This window comes from Brassica napus, chromosome C4 (assembly GCF_020379485.1).
Source record: "Brassica napus cultivar Da-Ae chromosome C4, Da-Ae, whole genome shotgun sequence".
NCBI lineage: Eukaryota > Viridiplantae > Streptophyta > Magnoliopsida > Brassicales > Brassicaceae > Brassica > Brassica napus.
This window is the reverse complement of record NC_063447.1, coordinates 61,813,285-61,838,945: the sequence shown is the minus strand read 5'-3', so window position 1 is coordinate 61,838,945 and position 25,661 is coordinate 61,813,285. Positions and strand designations below refer to the sequence as shown.

Below are 25,661 nucleotides of genomic sequence, written 5' to 3'. Positions count from 1 at the left end.
TAGATTTTTATGTATATGTTATATTTTGAATTTTTACAAACGGCTATAAATTACTAAAACTGTTAAAAGTCTCGCATTCAAATTTTATGATCCACGGTTTAAAATTTTTGTTATGAAAAAATACAAATGATTACAAAAATTATATAAGTAAAAAGTCTAATTTAATTAATTATTAAGATTAATATATATATTGTTTTAAATTAAACTATAAACCATATAAAATACAATATTTTAGTTTCAAATTTTACTTTGAACAATTTTTTTGATAAAAGTTTTGAACGATCATTGACAACTTATTTTTTTTTAATTATAAATTACTAAAACTATTAATCCCACAATGAAAATTTTGTTATCACTAATTTAAATTTTTTCTATAAAAGATACAAATGATCAAAAAAACTATATGAGTAGAAATCATCATTTAATAGACATTAATATTAAAAATATACTAAAATATATTATCTATGCCAGTATCATTTAAATTTAATAACATATTCTATCAAATATAAAAAAATATTTTTTGGATTAATAAAATTGATTTATATGTTCGCACCAATTTAATTATATATTTAATAGTTACTGACTTTTAATTATTTAATATATATTTATTATTCCATAATATGTAAAAATATTTAACACATAAAATAATATATATATAATGTTGTCAAAAAAAATGTTGATTCCGCGCAAGGCGCGGGTCTTAATCTAGTTAGATCGTATAATAGCTTTTGCTTTTGGACCACCAAAACATGCATGGCAGTGACATAACGAGCTATATTTGGGTCAAAAGAAAAAGGGACTCAGACAAGCACATCAGTAGTAGTACCAAAGGAAATAATTCCAGACTTAGAGCTTTCCATGTCCTTACAAAAGTGTTTGGTTTACATGGAAGAAAGATTTAAGGGACCATGTCCACTCTTATCTATTGAAGCCTTGAGACATAGTTACCATATATATATATATATATATAGCTGACATAAGAAGACTATAAATGCTAATTACGTGACCAAACACAAACAACAAAGCTTCAGAAAAACTCAAAATCTAGAAATTTACCACCAGTTTTTGTATCTCCTCCTGCTCCTGCTGATGCTGCTGATATTACTGGTGGTGGTGCTCCCATCATTCTCTTGCTATTACTACCAAACCCGACCGGATCAATCGGCCCATACTTTGGAGGCGGTTCAATCTCCATCTGCCTCGGCACTTCAGGAGGAGTACCACACCTTATCAACGCCCAATTCACTCCTTCAAAAAACGGATGCTGCTTAATCTCCGTCGCTCCTCTCTTTGTCCCCAACCTATTCTTCGGATCTTTCACCAGCAAAGCCTGAACCAAGTCCCTCCCCGCGTAACTAGTCGCCGGCGACTCAGGGAACTTCAACTGCTCTCCCACCACATTAAACAGAGTAGCTCTGTTTCCTGATCCTTTAAACGGCGTCTTCCCATAAAGAAGCTCATGAACAAAGATCCCAAAAGTCCACCAGTCAACCGCGCTTCCGTGTCCTTCTCCCTTGATGATCTCCGGAGCTAAGTACTCGTGCGTTCCGACGAAGGACATGGACCTCGTGTTAGGCTCGGCCACCAGCTCGGGGAGGGAACCCGAGTGCGATCTGGAGACATCCGTCTGCGTTTTACTACGCGTCTTGTTGTTCTTTTTGCTCTTGTTTGAGAAGATGCTGCGCGGTGAGAAGCACGATGTGGTGGGCTCCATCATGCAAGAGGGTTGGACGCAGAAGGCGCCGCGTTTGGATGGATCGGAGTCGAATGTTTTGATCAGCGTCGGGGAAACTGCGCATCTGAGGGAGAGGTCGAAGTCTGATAGCATTATGTGACCGTCGTCTCGGACAAGAACGTTCTCGGGTTTTAAGTCTCTGTAGACAACACCTAGCATGTGGAGATACTCGAGTGCTAGCAACACCTCTGCAGCGTAAAATCTGCCAAAGATACAACAATGTGAAACATATAAGAAAGTGAGATCACAAACTTCACTAGAGCTGGGCAAAATATCCGGATCCGAAGATCCGAACAGAGATCAGTACCCAAACCAAAAAAGTGGTACGGAAGATAACACAACCCGACCGAAATATATCGGGTATCCGAAGATATTCAAATCAGAATTATGCACTTAAATGTATTAACTATTTTAGATTGAATATCTATAAAATATTGAAATATCTGAAAATATCTAAAAATTATCCAAATGTAACAACAAATAATTATATGAAAATAGCCAAAAATACTTAAAACGCTGGAAATATCCAAAATATATACATGTTTTCCACCTAAATATCAAAACTGAACCAATTTTCATGTTAATTTTAGGTAGTTAGTCTTACATTATTCAAATTTATATGTTATACATTATTTTTATTTTTGGATTTTGAGAATTTAAAAGCATATTTTAATTTTTGAAATTTTTACCTAATTTAAATGGGTACCCGAACCCAAACCGAACCCGCAAGGATCCGAACCGAACTAAAATTTATAAATATAATAAAGGCTTAAATCTCTATCTACGAAAACCCTAATAGATCCACACCTGAATCCGAAACTAAAATTTACAAATACACGAATGAAACTTAAATCTCTATCCCCGAAAACTTAAAACCCGAATAGACCCGAACAGTACAGAACAGTACACCATCAATGTGAATGAAACTAAGCTTTTGAGAATACTGAAACCAAACATACCTCGCAGCATACTCAGAGAAATGCTTCCCAGGCTGACGCTGCCTCAAAGCATGCAGATCACCACCCGGACAATACTCCATCACCAAACACGAGAACCTATCCGTCTCGAAATGAGCATACAACGTCGGCAAAAACGGATGATCCAACAGCTGCAGAATCTCCCTCTCGGTCTGAGCCCTATTCAGCTTCTTCCTATCCTCAAGAGAAGCTTTATCCATCACTTTAACAGCAAAAACACACCTAGTCCCACTCAACTCGGCTAGATAAACGCTCCCTATGTCCCCACACCCTAACCGCCTCAGCAGCTTGAAGTGACTCATCCCTAGAACCCCGTCTCGTGCCCGTACAGCCGTTATTGCATTCCACCTCGGATCATTCCCTTTGTGCGGCTTGTTGAGACTTCCCGTGAAGCTGCTCCAGCTGCTCTCTTCACTGAGCCCGCTAATGTCGCTTGCACTCGTCTTGGCGCTTTCGAACATGTAGCTCTTGTCCATGCTGAACACTACATCGCTCCTCTGCGTGGAGGAGGAGCTGTTGGCGATGCTCATGGCTCTGACGCTGCTGTTGTGTGGACTAGAATCCCAAACGCATTCCTTGTCTGAGTGATCTGTGTTGTGCGACGCACGAGGCATAGAGATTGGAGACGGTGACGTGGCAGTTGTTATGAGATCCATGTCGTCTGGCTCTGGAGGGTGGCTAACGCCACGGAAGGAGCTGGAACCAGGTTCTTCAGACATGTCATCTGCATCAGCAGCAGCAACGATCTCTTCAATCTCCAGGAGAGGATGGTTTGCTGATCTTACCACAGGCTCAAACTCTTGAAACTCGTTATGGTTACCACCAAACTCTTCTCTGTGCACGTTGAGTACTAAGCCAAGTTCTCTCCCTAAGGTCGTAGTAGTTGGATTGATTGGTCTTCTTCCTGTGTTGTTGTACTCCAAATGCATAGAAGCATCTCTACTTTCAAAGTTTGAGTGTTGTCTTCTTGAGAAAGGAACTTTACTAGGAAGTCTCTTAAGCTCAGCAACTCTTTCCATATCCAGAATCTTTATACCTTTAAAAGATCCAAAAATGTCAATTAAATAAAATCTTTGAGATCCATCAAGATTAACACTAGAGAGAGATACAAACAAAATCTCTATATAATCTACAAAGAATGTCTAGGACTATGATCTGAATCTTGTCGGAGAAATATATATAACTAAGCACACACAATTAACACGTGATCTGGTAATAACAAAGAAGTGAACACGAAGGACAATGCAGGAGACGCCGGGAGAGATTTATTACCGGAAAATCGATATGAAGCAGAGAGAGAGAGAATGAGAGAAGAAGAAGCCCAACTCAAAGTTCGAGAATTGAGAGTCGAAAAGCTCTTAAAGTCTCTTGCTTTATTATGTGTGGGCGCTATCTATCTAGCTATGCTTGCTGCTACTGACGACGGTAACGGAGAAATATTAATTATTATTTTTTAATTAAAGAAAAAGAAAAAGAAAAGGAGAATGAGAGCGGGGTCCAGTCATTAAAGTGGGACCGACATGTGTTCCTTCTTCAACCTACAACTAAATTTTGACCCGCGCTTTCAAAGCGCGGGTTTATTTTCTTTTTTTTTCAATTGACAAATATTTAGCGTCATATTTCATATATTTGTGTTTTATTTTATAAAAGACTTAAACTTTTTATCTTTCTTTATCGTGTTTCATTTTAAATGACTATTTATGTTTAAAAAATTAAACTTTATTTTTTTAATGAATTAAGTTGGTATAACTCTGATGAATTAATTTTATTATGTGGTTAATATATTTAATAAAAATAATTATATACTTTTAATAAAGATTTATACTTTTCAATGAAAAAATCAATTTTTTTTATGAATGCTTAAATTATATTAAGAAAAGAAAAAAAATTAATTAAGAATGGTTGAAAAAAAAAATTATTTGAATGTTTCCTACTTTTTATCTTTCTTTATCGTGCTTTAATAGGATCCTGCTTTAATAGTATAGATTTGGTCTGAGACGTTTCTTTTGTTCTGTTTTTTTATCAGAAGTTTTTTTTTTCTGAGAGATTCTGGTTTGCTTTTTTTTTTCCCCAACTATTATAACTTGGTTTAGTTTCATCACTAAAATCTTTGAATAAACCACTTTTTTAATACATTAGAGGATCTTGCTGATTACTACAAACCAAACTTATAACAAAAAAAACAAAGGGTGGTACATAGTATTTATGAATAATATAAAACAAAAGTTTATTTTGTGGGAGATGTGAAACTATTCCTTTTGTTGTGAATAGTGAAAGAAAGAGGCAAAGAATCAAAACCTTGTGGATTTTTGATAACACTTTATTTGACCCACCATTACATATGTTAGTTCATTAGCTTTTTCTTATTTTTCTCCACATTTCCCATCACTCTTCCCTTTTCTTTCTAGTAGTATTTCTTTTCTGCCCTACGTCTTTGTCTTTACTTGAACATTTGTTCATAGAATTTTTGTCTGGTCACCGCTTGAAGAACAATTAAAAATAAAAAGAAGTGGAGTAGGTACAGTAGAATGTGATTAACAACTATAGTTATCAACTTTAGAGTATAATGAGATAGTTATGATGAGTAAACATGGAAGCTAAAACTTTTAGAACTAGTGAGAAATTAAAGTTAGAAATTTCACGTCAGATATATAATATTGAAAATTTCAAAAGTTTGTTGATAATAAAAAATATTTCATTAATCGTATCTCTTCAATTCCACTAAATTATGCTAAATCTACTCTCCTAGTGCAGATGGTGGCATATTAATAGTGTGTTTATAATGGAACAGTTGTTGAGTTCCAATTGACGTTATATTTGAAAGCAATTATTAGTGGACATTGTTATGTGAGTTAAACAATAAGAAAGTATAATATTATTGTCTGAATGTCAGCAATAAGAATAATAGTAAATGGTTAATTTTAAAAGGCCAATGTTGGACCTCGACGCTCTAATCATGTTGGGCTTAGTGATGATGATTTATTTGTCTGCAAAGTAAATAAAAGCTGCTAAGATAACTATATTATAATTTTTCAAAAAATTTACACTGCTAATAATGTATACACTGCTAATAATGTATCTATACTATATTTTTGGGGTCAAATACTACTAATTATTTAATTTCGAAAGCTGAGGGTATTAGAGATGTACGGGTAAAAGCAATACTAATACGAATCAGATGGATTGCGCGTGGATTGAGGGGCTCTATGTCTGGTCCAGTTTTTCTTTATCTTTATATCTGTAACCAAACGGTCCAAAACACATGCAGTGTCCCGTCCTTTTTATTTACTTAGGACAAATTTAAATGTCCTTCGAATATGTAATAGGATCAAATTTAGATTTACCCCTATAGATAAATAGGACTTAAAAGAGAGAAAAAAAAACGAGTCGTGATATTTCGTTCTAACACTAGTAAACAACAGTATATACTATATGTTTGTTGAGTTTCATAATCATCTGTTTTCTTTGTATAACATCATATTACCTCCATTTCGATATGAGTCTTATTCATTTCATACAAATCGACAGAAGTTCACAATTTCTATATTATAAAAATAGTTATCTATGGCTGTTGTGTATTAGGTGGGACTAATACGTTTCGACTACTTAGTCATATTATGTTTGAGAAACAAACAAAATTCGTTGTACATCAGATCTTCTATTATTTTCCATAAAAGTAGTATGTAGTTTCTTTAGATTCATCAAAGTTATACACATCTTTATAGGTTTCTTGAGCTGATACATGTGAATATGTAGTCGAAGGTTCTATAAAATGCATGTGTTTTCAAGTAAACAAAAAATGAACTCACACTTTTTTTTTTTCATAACCGAGTGTCCTGGTCCCACGGAGATGGTCCAGACTAGAGACCGAAACGGTCAAGGACCAGCAAGCTGATCACTATATATGTGGGTCACCGTCTCGGGCGCTGGGGTTCCGCATGTGAATTCTTCGGTGGCAGGGATTCGAATCCATGTGGCGGAACTCACAACCGTGAGCCCTTTACCACCAGAGCTAGAAGCCTCGGTTAATAAACTCACACTTGTATGAAGCCTCGGTTAATGAACTCACACTTGTATGAAATTTAGTGATCGATCTTAGAAACTTTTTTGTTTTCAACCATTTAACAAGAGTCTTTGGTAATGATGTTTTTTTTTTGTAGTTAGTTATGTGGAATCAGTGGGTGCGAATGTTTTTGTTTTTTTTTAGTTAGCTTTGGTATCTTTTAAGCGTGGAGCCTTGAATCTGAGCCTTCTCTTTTCTTGAAAAGCACTTAAGAAAATAAAGAAGGGTTTGAAACTTTGTACACAAAAGAATAGACTTATCGAAACAATACAAAGGAGAAAAAGCAAATTGTGGACTCTTTTCTGATTCCATCCTCATCACATTGTGCTTTATTCTTTCCACATACATCATTATTTATCATGAACCTTTTGTAGAATAAGCCTGAATAACCCGAAGGGTCTTGGTATAACTGGAATAAGCTTACATTTGCCAATTCCGCCGAATCCATATTTGTAAGTGCATGTACACACTTTCTTAAAAGGCAATTGATTTTAGATAATTAGATCTATTTTTTTTTTGTCAGCTAATTAGATCTATTAAAAAAACTATTATCAAATAATTAAACTAGTTTCCACCATTTGCTATATATATGGACTTAAGGGTCTAATTCTACAGTTCAGTATGAATGATTTATGTTCTACTAATCCGCCACAATACAATAAAAATTTCAGCATATCTGAAAAAACTATATTACGAAGAGATTTATTTATTGTGAACTTTACAGGCAACATGTTTGAAAGTGGCCAAGGTTGAGGAATATAAAAATCCGATTATTTCCTTAATTATATGGAAATACCATTCGTTTGAAAACACTAAGCCCAAGAGGAATCTATAAAAGCTACAGTATCATGGATTAAAAAAAGCTATATATTTTGGTTTTAAGGGTTATGTATAGTGGAAAATTCTCAATTCAGTGGTTTGATTGAGGTTTTATAATAATCCTACACCATAAATTCAGGTTTTAAGTTTTGGAGAAAGCTATTTATTAACAATTATTCAGATTAGTGAAGAAAAAGATATATATAGATATTAACAATTATGAAGATTAATAAAAAAATATGTTCGAGTGAATATATTGTAAGATACTAAACATGTGTGTTCATCTTCTTGTTTCTTGCCAGTAAAGGGAAGATGTTTCGATTGCCGAAGTCTAATTGGTGAAAACCCTAAATGCAATCTAGATGGTTCTTGTAACCATGAAAATTGTGGCGTTTTTGGCTGTTACGAGATCAGTGCCCGTCCAACATTCTCAATTTTTTCTTGATGCCCTCATTAAAAAAATTTTCTTGATGCCCTCATTAAAAATTCATGTAAAAAAATTTTATGCCCTATATACAACTAAAATTTTCGTTTAAAATATGATGCCCTAAGTGGTCGCTTCCCTTGCGCTCGAGACCGGCGAGATGACCGAGAAACTGTTTTATGGACAGTGTTGTCGGGTTCTTGAATATGAATGATGTCAAACATAAAGGATTTATTTTTAGGTTCACCGACCAATATGATTGTGTTATTTCATATTTGATATCTTTTAAAAAAGAAAATAAAATTTTGTCAAATTATAAGATAAAAAATGTTTTTAATATTAAAAGGTAAAAATAAATAAATAAATAAAATAGTAGTAATTAAAAAATATATTTTTTTAACGTCGTTAGCAAAACACTAAACCCTAAAACCTAATCCTTAAACCCGAAATCCTTGGGTAAATCCTAAACCCTTGGATAAATCCTAAACTCTAAATCAAAATCACTAAATACTAAAACACTCAAGCGTTTAGGGTTTAGGATTTAGGGTTTTGTGTTTAGTGTTTTTATTTAGAGTTTAAGATTTATCCAAGGGTTTAGGGTTTACCCAAGAGTTTCGGGTTTAGGATTTAAGGTTTAGGATTTAGGATTTAGTGTTTTGCTGGCGACGTTAAAAATATTTTTTTTTCTGTAACTACTATTTTTTTTATTTAAAAAAAAAACATAATATAACTTGACAATATTTTGTTTTATTTTTTAAAAGATATCAAATTTGAAATAATGAAATTTTATTGGTCGGTGAACTCAGAACCAAAGAATAACTCAACATAAAGGCTGGTCCAATACATAACCTCCTACGACTCCGTAAGAGTCCCACAAGATAATAAGATAGATTTATGTAAAAATGGATCCAAAAAAATCATCTTAAACCAAACAATTTTAATCCAAATATATTATTCTGATCCAAATGAAATACTCCGACTCTACTGAGTTCATTAGAATTTATACAGAGATTCGTTTTTGCTTTCAAAATTTTGGGCCCAGTCCGCAGAGTTTAATTTTTCTAATCCGAACAGAATATATGAATATATATATATATTGGTCATCCATCAGATTCAGGTCATGACACTCATAGCCGGCTATTTCGTATACATGTATGAAACCAGCACAAGGTATTTGTGTTTATATATAAATCTTTGAGAATTTGCAACCTTAAAAGAATTTTAAAAGTGGTGGTGAAAGCTCAAAAATAGAAGAAGCGGTGGATGCATGGCGCAACTAGATTAATAATAAACCATTAACATGTGCTAACGAGAGACTTCTGGTCGTAGCTTATGACTTAAAAAGTATAAACTACTATTTAAATATGCATATTTGAACCGCTCGTCTAAAATTCACAAATTCACGACAAAAATGTTTTTTTTTTAAGTTATTGAGAATTTTGCTGTTTTAATTATGTTTGGTCATTTAAATCAGGGTTCAATCATTCCAACTTTCACATATTTTGAAGATTTAGTATAGAATTCGCCATGAATTTCCAGTTATATATATAAAAGAAATTGTCTTTGCACTTAGTAGTTTTAGTCAAAAGATAGTAGTTTGAACTTTGATCCCGAGTATACTTTTTTGGAAGAGTTCAAGTCTTTATACTATTTTATCAGTCATTTCTCTGTCCGTCAATCGGAAAAAGTGCGACATCAACTTGACTTTTTTATTAGGTAAAGTAAATATTACCATATAATCTTGACATGGACAATGGTTTTCTCAAAACTGCGATGAGTCTTCCTGTTTTGGAAAGATTCCCAAACAAAGCAAAATAAATAGAATCTATATGGTGTCAAAGACATTAAATACTTACTTTTTGCATCCTTGAGTTCTGTCTACAAAACGACAAAAAAATCGCTGTCAATTACGTCTCCCCTCCGAACCGTCTTGATAGGTTCTGTGTATGCATTGACAATATAATATGCGACGTAAACTAATATCTACTCTTCTTAACGTAACTAGTTCAGCCGTAAAGTTCAAAAAAGTAATAATAACTAGTTGAGCCGTTTCTGTGTTAAAAAAAATATTAGTTGAGCCGTTAGGATGAGTCTTAATACTAAACTGAATTCTAAATGTTTTGGTTCGTAAACTGATACAAACTCCAAAAATTTATACACATATTCCGAAATAGATAAACGATTGAAAAATTTCCGATGATATTTTCCAATCAAATTCTTTATTCGAATTTAATCATTTATATCAACAAAATAAATGAATAAAAGCGAAAGTTGCAAAATTTCTTGTCCAGTTTCGTGTGTTGAAACCATGTAATATACCATGCAAGTATCCAATTAAATAATTACCAATGGTCAAGTGGCCTGTAATATATAAACCATATGCAATAAATATCTTTAAATATTTTGTTTGACCTTCATTCTAAAAAGTATCAGCTCTACTGGTTGGATGACGCATATAAGTGCCAAGCCGCATCCATGATTTATATTTGTATATATGATGTTAATTATATAATATAAGCAGATTTCGGACAACTTGTGTACTTTACACCGTTGAAACAGATATAGATTCATGCACGCCTGCTGTTTTCCTTACGCTTATATATCTTGTTAAGTAATGATCAGCGCTCTATATATATTTTTGCATGTCGGTACGTACTTAGACATTGCTCATGCTCAGATGCATATATACATTCAAGTCCGAGCTGGAGATTTCGCATGTTAGCTTCAACAAACTTCATTCCTTTTAAGTTTCTTTCTCTTTTAATTTTATACGATCTTTTGTCTTACGTGTACGTATATGATTTTCTGTTCTATCCATGATTTTTATGGAATAATTTTTGTTTTTTAAGACGGAGTGTAAATTAAAATGCAAGGATTTTATGATGGATTTTAAACCTTTTTCATAATTTAGAACTTGAGATTGTAATTTTCTCTTTTCCTCATCATCCTGCATGTTTTAGTTTATCAATCGGCTAATATTTTTATAGTGTACGCCGGAAAACTGATTGTGAGGATGAAATTTAACATGCATGCAGCTAAATTTTTTTTGGGAGTTTTTGTTACTACACGTTGAGTGAGTTAATAAAGTTGCATTTGCATGCAATTTACATATTTGATAGACCAAGTGATCAGAGCTAATTGAAAATAAGGTAAGCTAACATTATGTATAAATCTTCTATGTTATTTATATTTTGTTTATCACATTTTATCATTGATCTTCTTTTAGTTAAATAGAAAGAGAGATCTAAAATTATTTTTGAACTTCTATGCTATTTATATTTTCATCTTCTGTTTTGCCTTGTTTTTGGCAAAACTTTATTTTTCTCACTGAAAAATGGTATTGGCATTTGCAGTTTAAGTCATGACCTTTTTGCGAAGTTTATTTCTTATTTATATATTATGGATTTCATGGAAAGCTAGTATTAACTTCTTTTGAAAACATCAGACTTTACATTTTTGAGGAGAAATGTTACATTTTGTATATATTTTGCTGTAATTAACAGAATTCGTTTTCAACGAATCTATGCATCACAGCCATTAATATATATTTTACTGGAATACCCAGTTAATACAGTAGTGTTTGTTTAATTTAATGAGTACAATACTATTCATATATATACTAACATTTATAAATTAAATGCATACAAGCATTCAGTAAAGTATATATAATTAGTTATATCGTTTGATTATCTCCGCATAAATAGACAAGTTTAAGAGAATTATTCAATTGTGTATGTAATACATAACTATTTTCAAATTGTATTTTCATGCTTAATTAGTTAAAACTGTTATGTGTACTTGAATTTTTAAATGAAGTTAAAAATATTCCAAATAATTTTATAACTATTTTCAAATTGTATTTTTATGCTTAGTAAAAACTGTTACGTGTACTTGAATTTTAAATGAAGTTAAAAATATTCAAAATAATTTTACATGTACTCGAATTTAGGGAGAAAAATGTGAGTATATATATGAGTTTGAGAAAAAAATATAAAACCAGGAGTCTTATGTTGATTGTAACAAATTTCATATTAAATATTAATGTCTATAAAATTCAGATTGATATTAAAGTTATAAAATGTAACTCTTAAACATTCTTCATCATTTTATCTGTAATTCATATTCATAATAGGCTTTTGTGAACTTCTTTTTTTTTTGAAAAAAGCTTTTGTGAACTTTTGCCATATTTTTACCACTTTTAAGTACCTCAATAGTTATTTTTAAGATTTATTTATTTATTTATTTTGTGTAAAAGTTTTAGATATTGTGAATTATTTGCCTATTGGTATTTTATGAAATTTGTTAATACATTTTAAATTTTACAATAACACAAAGTCGACGCGTATCAATACATCACATTTGTGAACGTCTTTGTGAATGGACAAAAGAATAGTAAAAGATGCATGACATTTGCGATATACATATCGAGGTACATGACAATGCTAACATCAAAATCTGTATATTAAGAAAATTTCGCGTTGACAAAAAGAAATCTTGTACGAATATCTCTTATTGAAACTCATGATTTCCGTCGACGATATATATATAAATATTTTCACAGTATCCTGTTTGTAAATTCTACCTTCCATACAATATTGTAAATTAAAATTTTGGCCAATGTAATTTAAGTTTTTTTTACAAAATGAATTAACGGTTACGACTGCTATTTCGTCTAAAATTTACAAATGGTTAAAAATTAATATAGTAATGGTAAATAAATATAAAAAGACAAAGTGATTAGATAATCTTGAAAAATAGAAAAAACAAACGGTACAAGAGAGAAAACCCACAGAAATCGCCGTCGGAATCGAGAGGCGGAGACCGTAGTTAGATAGCTCAAACTCGCAACGTTAATTAGTTGCTCTGCTTTGGCAGTGAACCCATCTTTGTAGATTTCATGTAAGTATCGATCTTGTGCGATCTGCTTTTCTCCTATATACTGAGAATTTCGATATATATATTTTTTGTTGAAAATTGCTCATATAACAACTTGATTCCAGTGTTATCCCAAATACTTTGAAATTTGATAGAAAAGTTGAGTTAATTGAATAAGTGTTTGTCATGTTTCGTAGAAGCCTCTGCGTACATGACATAAATCGAAACAGTTGAAAACCTTTGATCCTAATCTTGGCTCAACTTTTATGGACTGCTTGTGCTTCTGACCGTATATAGCAGCAAGAAACAGAGATACTCTTACCACATAATATATGTATTTTCAGATCATTAGAAAGTAATTGATCATTTATGTTTCAGTTATAATTTTAATTTAGTTTCCGTTAAAGACTTCTTGGACATGAACAATATTTTCCAAAACAATAGCACCATTTTCTTTTAGAGGAGAAGAAATATTTGATTATGACATTGATTATGATTTCTTATGTGATACAATAAACAACGGATTATATGTTTACGTGCATAAAAATGTATTTGGTATTGTTAATTATGTGATACTTTGGAGATACAACAGGGACGCACCTTAAGGACTACAAGATTCATGTGAACTAAGCTTGATTCAAAAGATGAGCAATGACCATTTCCTTCTTGAATTCTGCGGTTTGGTGCCATCATCTTCAGGAGTTGCTCTTCTTAAGTGTATCAATGAATCTTTGCTGTACACAATCATTGTTCGAGATGTAGTCAAGAAAATCGTTGAAACTAAACTCCCCATAGGCTGGTGCATTGTTTCCAACGAGCTCAGGTGCTGGACTTATCTTCTTTTGCAGAGGTAGACTATGAAGACTTGCAAATGATAGCCGCTTGTAGTCTTTGTTCACTGTTACACGATGAATCACACTCTTGTATATGCCATTGCTCATCACTTCTACTTGATCTCCCAACTGAACTATCAAAGATCCTTCAATATACGGCACACGGATCCAGTCTTTGCTGGAATCCATTATCTGGAGTCCCTGGCTACTTTGAAGTAAGATGGTCAGCGAGCCGAAGTCCGAGTGTGGTGGCATTCCCAAGGTGATTTCAGGTTCAGGACATGCTGGGTAACAGTTCACTGCCATGACTTGTGAGCCTTCTTCAGTTTGTTCTTGTAAGTAATTTTTCTCTAGTCCTAGGCTTTCTGAGATAGCTTCTATTAGTTGCTTATGTAGCACATGCGTTGCCTCTGCATACTTACCTACCTTTTCCCTAAAAAGAAAGAGAGTACAATCAGTTTTCACTCAATTTTTTTTATATGCCCTATTGGCTGATCCGGTAGCTAGAAGGTTTTTTTTTACAGATTTCTTACAACTATTTCCAAAGCAAGATATTTTTTTCCATATATATTTAGATAGTGATGCTATAGACAAGTATTTTACTTACTTGTAACATGGAGGATTTGATGGCCACATATCGATCCACTTTAATAGAGGATAAGAGTAATGTTTAATGAAATCTCTCCAGTAATGAACTCTGTCTGTTGAATGGTTGAGGCTTGTGCCATATCTTACTGGCTGATGAACATCTGCAGACACTAGAAGCATCTTCTCTTCCACAGGTAAGTCAAAGAACTGTGTTGCTGCATCTAAGGCACCTTCAATCACTGATGGTGGTATCCCATGGTTTATAACCTGCAGAGAAACAAAAGTTAGGGCTTAGACCATGATTAACCTGGGGTTCTTAGAGTAGGGTTCGAAGTTAAAAAACTGTTTCTTAACTTCCGTTAAGAACCCCATCCTAAGAACCCGGGTTAATCATGCTCTTATATCTTATTTTTGTGTTAGAATAGTAAGGAAAACATGCATGCATGCATGCAATTTGTTCTCTCATTTAAGACTTAGATTGAAGATTTTGTCTTTTCTTTTCTATCTTTCATGATTAAGAACTTTGTTCCTTGTGACATACATGCAAGAAGACAACAACCGTCTTTCTAAGTCATATAACGTGTAAGAACGTCAAACTTGCTGGATTTTTGATAACGCATATATTACTTATTTACATGTAACAGTTACCTGAAATAAACCAAATTCCTTGCAGGCCATGTTGATATCTCGGACAACGCTGGATCTAAGCAAAGGTTCGTGTAAAAGAGAGAGATCAATGATAGGAAGTGTTGTCTCTATGGTGCCTAAGCTTGAACCAAGAGCTGGCCTTTGCGATGGAGGAAGAACGTAACGGTCAGGCACTTGAGGGGCACCTGAATTGGTAAGTGTCATTGCACTTTCAAAAGAATCATCAAGCAAACTCTTCATTGTTTCTTCCATGTTCAGTTTGCTTAGAGTAAAAAAAAAATGTTATTACTCTGACTTACTAAAGAGTATGCAACATGCATAGCGTATTTATACATGTATTTTATTCGGTTAAAATCTTCTAGAAGATAATTTTATTTAATTTTCAACTGAAATTAACATTTTATTCTTTTCTTTTTTTTCCTCATTTGCTTACGATTTTGGAAACCCACCTGCTACTTCTCTCATCATCTTTACATTAAATGAAGTGAGAGATGTCAAATTCTCGATGTCAATTTTAAAGTGAATTGCATGTAGAGATATGTATCATAATATATATTAATATGATTGCATCTTTTTTGCTTTTAAAAAATTGTTTAATACATTATACATATAAGTCATGATGGAGTAAACCAAGTTGCTTTCGTCTAGTGGTATAGAAGCTCCAGCTGGAATGTCCGTCCTTGGGTTCGAGTTTTGGCCACTGCGAAAATTTATATGTGGGCTGCAGCATCCTAGACCGAAGACCGTTACACGGTGAGCCACATGGTGACGCCCTAGCAGCGTCCATGCTCACTTCGGTCTCTAGTCTGGACCACCTCGATGGGGCCAGGATACTCGGTTAACAAAAAAAAAAAAAAAAAAAGTCATGATGGAGTATAGGCACACAATAACCGGTTTTTCTTTGCATGACCAGCTTGACGGTTCGTTTTGCATGTGGTATGTCTTCACTGGATTTACCGCCTTTCATAAATGTTTGAGATATTTTGGTTTCTATTTTTAAGATGTGTGTGTGTGAGAGAGAGTGTTACGTCATTTACGAGGGTGATTATCGGTCGAGAAACATGGACCAACACTAAATAAGGATGATGTAATATAATATTTGATTGATATATATAACTTAGCTAAGGCTTTAGGTACATGCATACCGAAATGTATCTGTACAAGCTCTATGAGTTGGTTTTTCCTCAAGTTGAAGAAAATAGCTAAAACATTGGTAAGTTGAGTTCCTGTAGGTTGGAGGAGAGAGAGAGAGAGAGTGATGACCACCATTCCTCATCTGATTCAAAACTCTATTAAGTGCTTAGAGCATGATTAACCCTATAAATTTCTTATTTTTTTATTAATTGTTTCGTCTGATTAAAAAAAAAGAAAGGATCAATCGCAGGCTGCCACGTGTCAGTGGAGCCCGCAAACAGTACAAGAAACACCCCAAAACCGTTTCTTATTTTATATCTTTGGAGATCGTTTCTTGTGTTTTTTGGTGGGGCTCACGCGCAAAAAGTGGCTAAGAAACCCCTTTGTATACTGGGTTAATGGTGCTCTTACGCGGTTTATTCTCTTAAGTCGGCTAGAGAAGCCTAGTTATGTGCGGTTAAGGGCCGCTCATAATCCAAGTTCTGTGCCATTCATAGACATGCATGGTTGTCTCCTAATCATCTTTAGAACGTAATACTAAAAACAAAAAATGATTAAAACTTTATGTGGAGTTCTCATGCCATGGCCATGATAGCATTGATTTTTTGAGGACTCTCCTGTAATATGATTGGGAAATTAGAAATTATAACCTTGTATGATCACATTCATGTCCTTAGTCAATCATAAATTCAATCCATACTGTATAACACATGATAAAAGATGTGCAAAACACAAAGCAGCAGGCATTAGCAATGATTAACTAACCGAAATAATTAACAAGAGGCGACTTTTCCAGCATTCCCTTAATTAATCTGAATTTCTCACTAGTCGTTCGCACGCCTATGTTTATATAAATACTTACATTAACATATCTCGATAAGATTAAACCACAAAACATGGCAACGAATGGTTTGTTCAAGATGGCTGCAGCCACTCTTCTTCTAGTCATATCCATTGTCCCAGCTGCGGTTGCTGTGACATACACGGTCGGAGACATTAATCAATGCTACAGTGGTGTGGACTACACAGTTAGGCTTACCGGAAAAACTTTCCGAGTTGGTGACATTTTAGGTAAATTTTGTTGATAACTTACTGCACACGGAAACGCTTGCTTCTTTGAGGTTGGCTGATGTTATCTTTGAATTGATGACCATTTGAAACAGAGTTCAAGTACGGTCCTGTACACTCGGTGGATGTGGTTAACAAAGATTGATACGATAGCTGTGATAGCTCCTTAGCCACCGAGAATCATTCCGAGGGAGACACCAAAATCGAACTCAAGACTGAGGAACAAAGTATTTCATTTGTTCAACACCAGGTCACTGCATCAGTGGCATGAAGCTAGCCGTTACGGTCATAGCCTCCGCCTCCTCTCCAGCCACCCCTCCGCCACCGTCAACCTATTTTTCCTCCTCCGAGTCCCACTCATCCGCCGCCGTTTCATGTTGTTCCTCCTCCTAGTCCCACCCCTCCCCCGCCGTCTCCTGATACCCCAGACTTGCCGCGGTCTGATGGAATACACCAAGCCGATTCAGGGTCAACCACGCCTCCGCCTCCACCGCCATCAAGCGAGGCATCTAGGGGACTAATGAGCTACGTGGTGGTCAGGATCTCGCTGGTGTTGGCTTGCATGTATGCATAATGGACTAATGGGCTTTTGCTTTTGCTTGCTCTGTACATCTAAATCAATTGGCGTTAAAAATAAGTCAATTTGCTCGTTTGACTTCTCTGTTTCCTGGTTATTGTGCAGATTAATTGAATTCGTTCATAGATTAGGCTAAAAAAGCTAATCAAAAACCTGTTAAATCGTCGTCCCTAAATTAAATAGTAGTAAAATTACCACAAGATAAATAATTTTTTTTAGCAAACTTCGTTTTAAAAGATGCATGGTTGATAGATAAACACTACATAAAACAATCAAAAATCATATCTAAGCAACTTTTGAATAAACCAACGGGTTAACACACCAAATATATGGAGAAGTTTAGCCCACTGTGATAAACCAATTGATTTGTTATCCCCACACACAACATTACCCAATCAAAGATCAATCAACACTCAGTTACTAAAAACCCCTCAAACGTTGTTACAAACTCACTTTCCAACCCACAACCAAATTGAGATTTATCCCACAACCTCTTTCTCTATCTCCCTCTTCCTTGTTTTAATATAACCACAACAACTCAGTTTTAGCGCTGTTTCATATAAGCCAGCCAACAAACAGTGGAAGAAAAGGTCAAAGAAAAGGCACAAGCGAGCAACCTTTTGTGTTATTAAAGCGGGAGTGTTGAGGTTAGGAAACTCTTAAAAGGCTATTGAGAGAGGAGGGCGTAGGAAGGCAAGTCTTCAAGATGCATTATGTCTTCCAGCATCAGCTCTCTCTCCAGCTGTCTCCTTGTTGATTTCATCACCGTCTGTGTCATATTCACAACATTCAACAATTACATGACATGACCAAACACAATGTCTCTGTTTTTAACTTCTACACTTTCTGAGAAGTGGCTACTTACGTTAAACTCCATGTATGAGGCGCGCATTGAAAGCCACTGCTGATCCATTAGCTTGAATGCAATGCAATATAGAAGGTCAAAGGCAGACACGTTCTCTGCTTACACCGCAAACACCCAAAATCCAATTAAAACACCATGTGTGCAGCAATCAAAGGCATTTCAATTTGATGAAAAGAAAACAGCGCACTATTGAGTGGAACCGAAACTTACCAGAAAGGAACTTCAGAAAAGTTGCCCCAACAGCTGTTCGAGGTTTTACTGTAATTTTTTTAAAAGGATATTATTGTTAGTGAACCTCTCTGATTATCTCAAAAACGGTACTCATGCAAATAGTGTTTATCACAGTCAGGGTAGGTAAGTGGATTCTTGTGGCCATATACCTGCTTCAAGGTCAAGCATCTGAATGAGCATGAATGTTAGGTTGATACCAGCAACAGCAAAAGGGTATTCCCATACGGACCTATCCCCAACCTGCTTCCTCAAAAGGTCCTGGAAAGATTTCTGCAGTATAAAGACACGCAGCGTTATAAAACTAAGTGAGGAAACTGTGAAACAAGCCCATTACATGGAGAAAATATTATATGTTATGGCACACATAAATACTATAAATGATATTGTACATGGGAAGTAGTTCTACCTGAAAGTTTCTGGCGAAGTACAGCAAGTTTTCAAGAGATATGAAACCACCACCCCTGAAAGATGCTGCACCGTAAGTCAAAGAGGAGGGAAACAAGAGATGTAAATGTCAACAAAAGTGGCGAGGAAAGTCAGTATCACACCTAAAATCAGTAGACGGATCTTTGCCCTGCCAACCCATCTCTTTCCACTGCTCAGATATCAATCCATGAAGCTCTTCTTCAGGAAAAGCAAGTTTCCACAGATCCCTCAGAGCTTCCTAAGAGCATTTGAAGAAAAGAAGTAATTAACAGAGATGTTATATCTGGACTTATGATGCCAGTGTGCAACAGGAAACCAAGTGATGGCTCAAGTCCACTGTCTTTATATGAGAAATTGTAACAGCTTAATTACCCCTCAGGTAAAGCTGTACCTGATGCAGAGGTATTGTACTGTCATAAGCAACATCAATACGGTTCTGCAAACTCTGCAAGCATTCCTCCTGCAAGCTCCAACAACAGTGTAGAAGCTATTAGCAACTTGGACAAACAAAAACACTTAACAGTATTTCAATATAATGAGCAACAAAAATCCAATTTCAAACTCAGTGGAGAAAAATGAGTAAACCTGAGCAGGTGTAAGATCAAAGGTGGAATTCGTATCACTATCTCTTCGCTGAGCACACACACATGAAAGACCTCGGCCTAACCAAGCTGCTGATCCAGGCACACCCTCAGCTATAAACAACAACAACAGATGAATATACTAGCTGCTCATCTCTTAGCTTACTCTAAATCTCTAATACTAAGGTTTAATAATGCATTACTACTCTACTAAACTGTATTAGACGAAAAATCAGGCATATAATAAGCGCATAACGTTCATCTCTACGAAACGCTTTAGTGATCAGATTTTACCAGATGACGAATTGTAAACGCTTCCACGTTCGAGACCCTGAGAAATACGCCTAACGGCAACGAACGAGCCTTCTCTATCATCCATCTCTTTAAAGCTCCTTTCGATTCTACCTCACAATCATCCTGCGAACAATCATCAAAATGCAGAACCAAAATCAGCAATAGGATTCGGAAATCTCATAAAACGATCAAATATACATAAACGCAACGCGAATCGTTCAATCACCGTCGAGAAGGAGGATTCAAATCAATCGAATCGAAGTTCCGATCAACAATCTCGAAAAACTAGTTCTATAATCCTCAAGGAAACGCGAGAGAGGGAGAGAGAGAGAGAATCTTGAGCACGAGGAGGAAGCAAGAAAGCGAGTATTGGTTTCAAGATCTATTGAGTGACGAAGTTTATCGGCGGTTGAGAGATAATCGGACGGCGGAATCAAACGGAAGAGATAAACAAACAAATCAGAATAAATTTCGGGGGAGAAATAAAAATAAACAAAAGGGAGATATTTATAGTAAGCAATGGGCTGGGCTTGGGCTGGGGAACAGGTGGCAGTTAGGCTGGAGGGCCCCGCGCGTGTACTCCAGTCGCCATCAGCTTCGAAATCAGTCTCGTCACACGGCTGGCTCGTGGTCACGCCGCATTGGTTAATGAACCACCCAAAAGTCAAACGTCAACGACTTTCTTCATTTTTATTTTAGTAAATTTTGTTTTTCTTTTTTAATATGCAGTCAGTCTCCAAGAGAATTGATCCGGTTGGCGCAGAGAGAAATGGATCCGAATTTGATATGTCTTCTCACTAATGTAAAGTGATAATCAAATTGTCTATTATTGCGGATTATCTAAGTAGCAGCAACTTTCTTTTTGTTAGGAATAAAACTTAAGATAAACGAGTTTAAGCTGTATCCCAAAAGTCTACGGCTACCAATATTACTGGGTTTAATTTATTTATTTTTTTTTATTATTGTTATTGTTGTAATTGTTGGCAGTTTTCTTTTACCAGTTACATAATCTTTATATAAAGAACTTAACTGGATTTTTAAACTCTGGGTTACAATATTGATACTAGTAAAAGAATTATTACATTACACAAGATGAAATTGATTGATTGTACACAAAGGTACTAAAAAAAAATTTCTAGCAGATTTTCTTGTGGGGTCAACTTAAATAATACATAGTTCTTGTTGAACAAATGTGTTGATGTTGTTGCAACAAATTTCTAATACTGCAAAATTTAATTTAAAATCATGTATACATATTTTTATACGAATCATGTATTTTCGGAATTTAAAATCAAAATAGTGGAAATGCCATCACGGCGACAAATGCAAGAGGCATGCATGGGCCATATGTTTTGATGGATGAAGTCTAACTAAAGCCGACCTTTGTGTAATTACTCTGTTTGTTTTTTTTTGGTCCACCAGATTTATACATCAATCATGAACATGTGACATGTCTACATGCTACAAGGAGATCTTTTTTTTTGCAACTCAACTACAAGGAGATCTTTTAAATCTAAATAACTTCGAGAGGAGATGTTATACTCAACAGAAAAAATATTCAGAAGTTATTGATGTTTGTTTAACATAGAAGTTATTGATGTTGCCGTCTATATATTTATAAAGCTTTGTGGTGCGTGTAATCTTAGTCAATGTAACGCTATCAACTTATCAAGACTGTCCAACACCATCATTCACTCTTCTTCACGACATTGTTTTCTCTATCCACGTAAATATATATGTGTATTCAGTAGGTCTACTTCGGTTGTAAACATATTTTATACACAATAAATATATTTTGATGATACTTTTACAAGTGAGATCCGGCGTCGATCTTAGCAATATAAAACTAGGTGGAGCGGGACTCAACTGATCAAATCATGTGGAAATCAGAATTTACAAATGTTATTACGAAGTTATGGTTGGTTAAAGATGTTCATAGATCCCAAAGAACATAAAAATATTGTATACCTACAAAAAGCGATATCATATCCTTCCATGCTTGTAAAGGACCAAGAACATAAAAGAAATTCTACACCTTTACTTGAACTCAAAGTAATGGCTGCATGCTTTTCTATGTATGGGCATTATCAAGTTTATATAGAAAAGGGGTGGTAATTGTATATATATCACTTACCTTTAGAAAGGTTTTTGCCTTCTGGCTTTTATCAGAATCCCATGGAAATATTCGAAAATATATTGTTAATTCAACCCTCATCAATGACTTTTAACCATTTTCTCAGTGCCACTGCTGCGGGTTATTAGTTGAGAAATACTCCAGTTCACATGTTATTCAGTCACCTATATATTATATAAAAAACTAATTTCAGACCTAAAAGTGGAAATTAAAGACTAAATCTAGTGATATAACATGTGACAGACGAAACTAATAAATGGGTTGTCTAACGGAATATACAACTATTATTATTTGTTCCAATATATTTATATTATCGTCACTATATTTTTGAAACAATAAAAAAATATGAAACTGGTAACCTATGGAGAGAACGGGTACAACCGTTGCACCAGTTGGAATATACATCTTCTTCTGATTCTCCAAGCTGGTTTTGCCTTATAATGATTTGGTCAAGGCTCTTAGTTCGTGGCCTTCATGTATGTTTCATCCGCTGTCGTCAACTGAATATTTTAAGCTCAAGTCATGTATCTTCCAGTTTAATGTTTTAATTCTGTAACTTTACTTTTGCTTTACGCAAAAAGAAAAGAAAGAAAGAAAACCTACTTTCCAATGACCTTTGTCTGGTCACATGCTTCATCTGCCAATGCATCATTCCAAGTTTCCAACATATATTTTTCTTCAAGAAATATCTGAAAACTAAACCATCAATCCGAAAAATTCGTCTTAGTGTTTAGGTTTTCAATGTCTTAAACTCCTCCATTATGCACGTTTAGTTTATTTTTTTTTTTCACCACCACTATGCACATATGTATATGAATTAGCTTTAAGTTAACACACAAAAAGTATAAACATCGTTTTAAAAGTGAGACTGGGAAAGTCATTATTAGACCTTTTGAGCTATAAAAATACTAGTATAAGAAAGAAACATATATTTAAAAAACTCCTCGTGGTCCATTAGCTTTGTCGGCTAAGACGTCGATTACCAGTAACCTTTCTAGCCAATCCACTTGAGTTCCAACAAAAGAAAAAGAGAGATCAGATGCTATATATTGATATCTATCAGTTTATCATATCTCCTTCTTGGATCATACTTTGGGCTGAGATACTGAATATTATGAGCTTACACTTGTAAAATAGCCCACAAAATTATCATCTATGACTCTATATATGTTTCACCGTGTACGTGATGAAAGATGAGTCTTGTCACTTGTGCGTTGGACTTGGATGGTATTCAGATCAAGGTATCCATCTTATAGTCTTTACATCAATGTATAACTCATCACCAACACACAAGTGACATGAAGAGAAAAGTATCAAAGGCTATAACTTATACTAGTTTGGACCAAGAGCTAGATAACTATAATAAACATCTCCGTTTGAATCAAGCTTCTTTAGCTCTTCTTTCAACTTCTTTATTTTGTACCTTTCTTGATCATCTCTTAACAAGTTTTGACTTATACTAAGAATGTAACTCAATATTCTTCTCTATACAAACCAAAACAAGACGCTAGAGAAAAGGCAACACACAAAACGAAAATCACTTGAAATGCTTAAAGAAGCTTCACATTCTTTACCCTGAAAGGCTTCAATTCCTTGGACTCCAACTTTTGTGATCGTCTTGCTCTCGACATTGTAGTATATGACATAGGAATGCACGTCTCGGTTGCACGCCGACAGTATACGATCTCATTTGTACCAACCATTCCATCAAAACACATGGTATCTGTAACCACAGCTTTCCACAAAAGAGGTAGCACGTAAACATGCGTGAACCATTCATGTTTCGCAGCGTCTCGTAGAACCCACAGCTCAAAACTTTTACTTCCTCCATAAACACAACTAAAATCTTCCGACATGAGCAAACCTAATTTGCCATTGTAGTTGACAAGAGTTTGTGATGCAGGCTTTGCTTTACTGGAAATTCCGGAGAACTTCACGCAGCTGAACTTCTCAGTCCTCAAATCAAAACAAACGACCATAGAATATGAGTCAGCCGTGCCTGATACGGTTTTGTAGTACAAAATGTTAAGCTAGTTGGGCTTCCAACCTAAAATCAATTGGTGATAACTGGAGTGGTCCATCCATCTTATATATTACTAATTATATATTACTAAAGATCTCTTCTAATATCCAATGTGGGACATTTATCCCTAATACGTCCCCTCGAGATGATGGCTCTTTGAGCGTCAATCTCGGAATGTTCGGGCAAGGATCGATGGGCCGAATTTGGGCTGGATCGATAATGGAACGGATTGGACTGCATGGATCGGGCTTTGATACCATGTTAAGCTAGATGAGCTTCCAACCTAAAACCAATTGATGATAATTGGAGTGGCTCATCCATCTTATATATTACTAAAGATCTCTTCCAATATCCAATGTGAGACATTTATCCCTAATACGCCCCCTCGAATTTGGGCTGGATCGATAATGGATCAGATTGGACTGCATGGATCAGGCTCTGATACCATGTTAAGCTAGATGGACTTCCAACCTAAAACCAATTGGTAATAATTGGAGTGGCCCATCCATCTTATATATTACTAAGGATTCCTTCCAATATCCGATGTGGGACATTTATCCCTAATACAAAACACCACCGATGCATATAGACTTGGGAGTAGGCCAATGTGGTATGCAACATTGGACCTTCCTCCATGACAATCTTTTAGTTCCTAATGTCAGAACGTGGCAGTCCACAGAGATGCAAACATTCTTTACACACTGATAGGCCATTGACAATACCTTGAATTCTTTAGCAATGGGGTCATATCCAAGAAGATGACTTCTCCTTCCATTCCTCCTCACCCTCCACTTCAATCTTGGTAAGGTCAAGGACTGTCCTGTGCTGGGAGTCACTAAACCTTTCAGCCCATCAAAGAGACGTTCATCATAATAAAGGAAGAAGCCATTGGTAAAACCAACGAATCTACTGTACGTGGAGAAAGGCGCAAGGTGATCGGCGGATACAGCATACGAGTTCCCTTCCGGATTCTGAGGCTGAGGTACCGAGGAAAACATAATCTTGTTGTTGTCATCATCTCTGCAGACGAAAAGGATCCAGATCCGAGGGTGTTAGATCAAAAGGTAAACTATCTCTTCGCTGAGCACAAACACAGGAAAGGCCACGGCCTAACCAAGCTGCTGATCCAAGTCACACCCTCAGCTACAAAAAAAAAAGCAAACAAACTTCAAGAGATGAATACTGTATGCTCATCTCTTAGCTGTTGTTCACAGATTCAGTGCCACTTCAATACGTGAAAGCAATCTACTTCCACTATCTACAGATAAATACTAGCTGCTGATCTATTAGCTGTTGTTCACAGATTCAGTGTATCTTCAATACGGTGAACTCAATCTACTCTCACTATCTCAAATCCTACAGAAAC

The 25,661-nt window shown here is 35.1% G+C and overlaps 3 protein-coding genes and 1 pseudogene across 3 annotated transcripts; 1 reads left to right on the top strand and 3 right to left on the bottom strand.

Moving 5' to 3' along the window:
* Window positions 1-817: 817 nt before the first annotated feature.
* On the bottom strand, window positions 818-4,154 carry LOC106371222 (serine/threonine-protein kinase D6PKL1). The gene is made up of 3 exons (XM_013811263.3): window positions 3,985-4,154; window positions 2,695-3,748; window positions 818-1,937 (listed from the first exon to the last, which is right to left on the bottom strand). Exons 2-3 carry the CDS (start codon window positions 3,729-3,731, stop codon window positions 1,028-1,030), a joined length of 1,947 nt encoding a protein of 648 aa, XP_013666717.2. The 5' UTR covers window positions 3,732-3,748; window positions 3,985-4,154; the 3' UTR covers window positions 818-1,027.
* A 9,434-nt stretch (window positions 4,155-13,588) lies between these two features.
* LOC106371223 (flavanone 3-dioxygenase 3) lies at window positions 13,589-15,555 on the bottom strand. Its single transcript, XM_013811264.3, has 3 exons — window positions 14,963-15,555; window positions 14,334-14,581; window positions 13,589-14,159 (listed from the first exon to the last, which is right to left on the bottom strand). Exons 1-3 carry the CDS (start codon window positions 15,212-15,214, stop codon window positions 13,589-13,591), a joined length of 1,071 nt encoding a protein of 356 aa, XP_013666718.2. The 5' UTR covers window positions 15,215-15,555.
* On the top strand, window positions 14,994-17,738 carry LOC111205549 (annotated as a pseudogene).
* Window positions 17,739-18,020: 282 nt separating this feature from the next.
* LOC106371224 (ELMO domain-containing protein A) lies at window positions 18,021-20,626 on the bottom strand. The gene is made up of 10 exons (XM_013811265.3): window positions 20,365-20,626; window positions 20,139-20,261; window positions 19,849-19,958; window positions 19,655-19,723; window positions 19,386-19,501; window positions 19,244-19,298; window positions 18,987-19,107; window positions 18,817-18,864; window positions 18,607-18,701; window positions 18,021-18,510 (listed from the first exon to the last, which is right to left on the bottom strand). The coding sequence occupies exons 2-10, from the start codon at window positions 20,221-20,223 to the stop codon at window positions 18,409-18,411; spliced, it is 801 nt and encodes a 266-aa protein (XP_013666719.2). The 5' UTR covers window positions 20,224-20,261; window positions 20,365-20,626; the 3' UTR covers window positions 18,021-18,408.
* Between the last annotated feature and the right edge of the window lie 5,035 nt (window positions 20,627-25,661).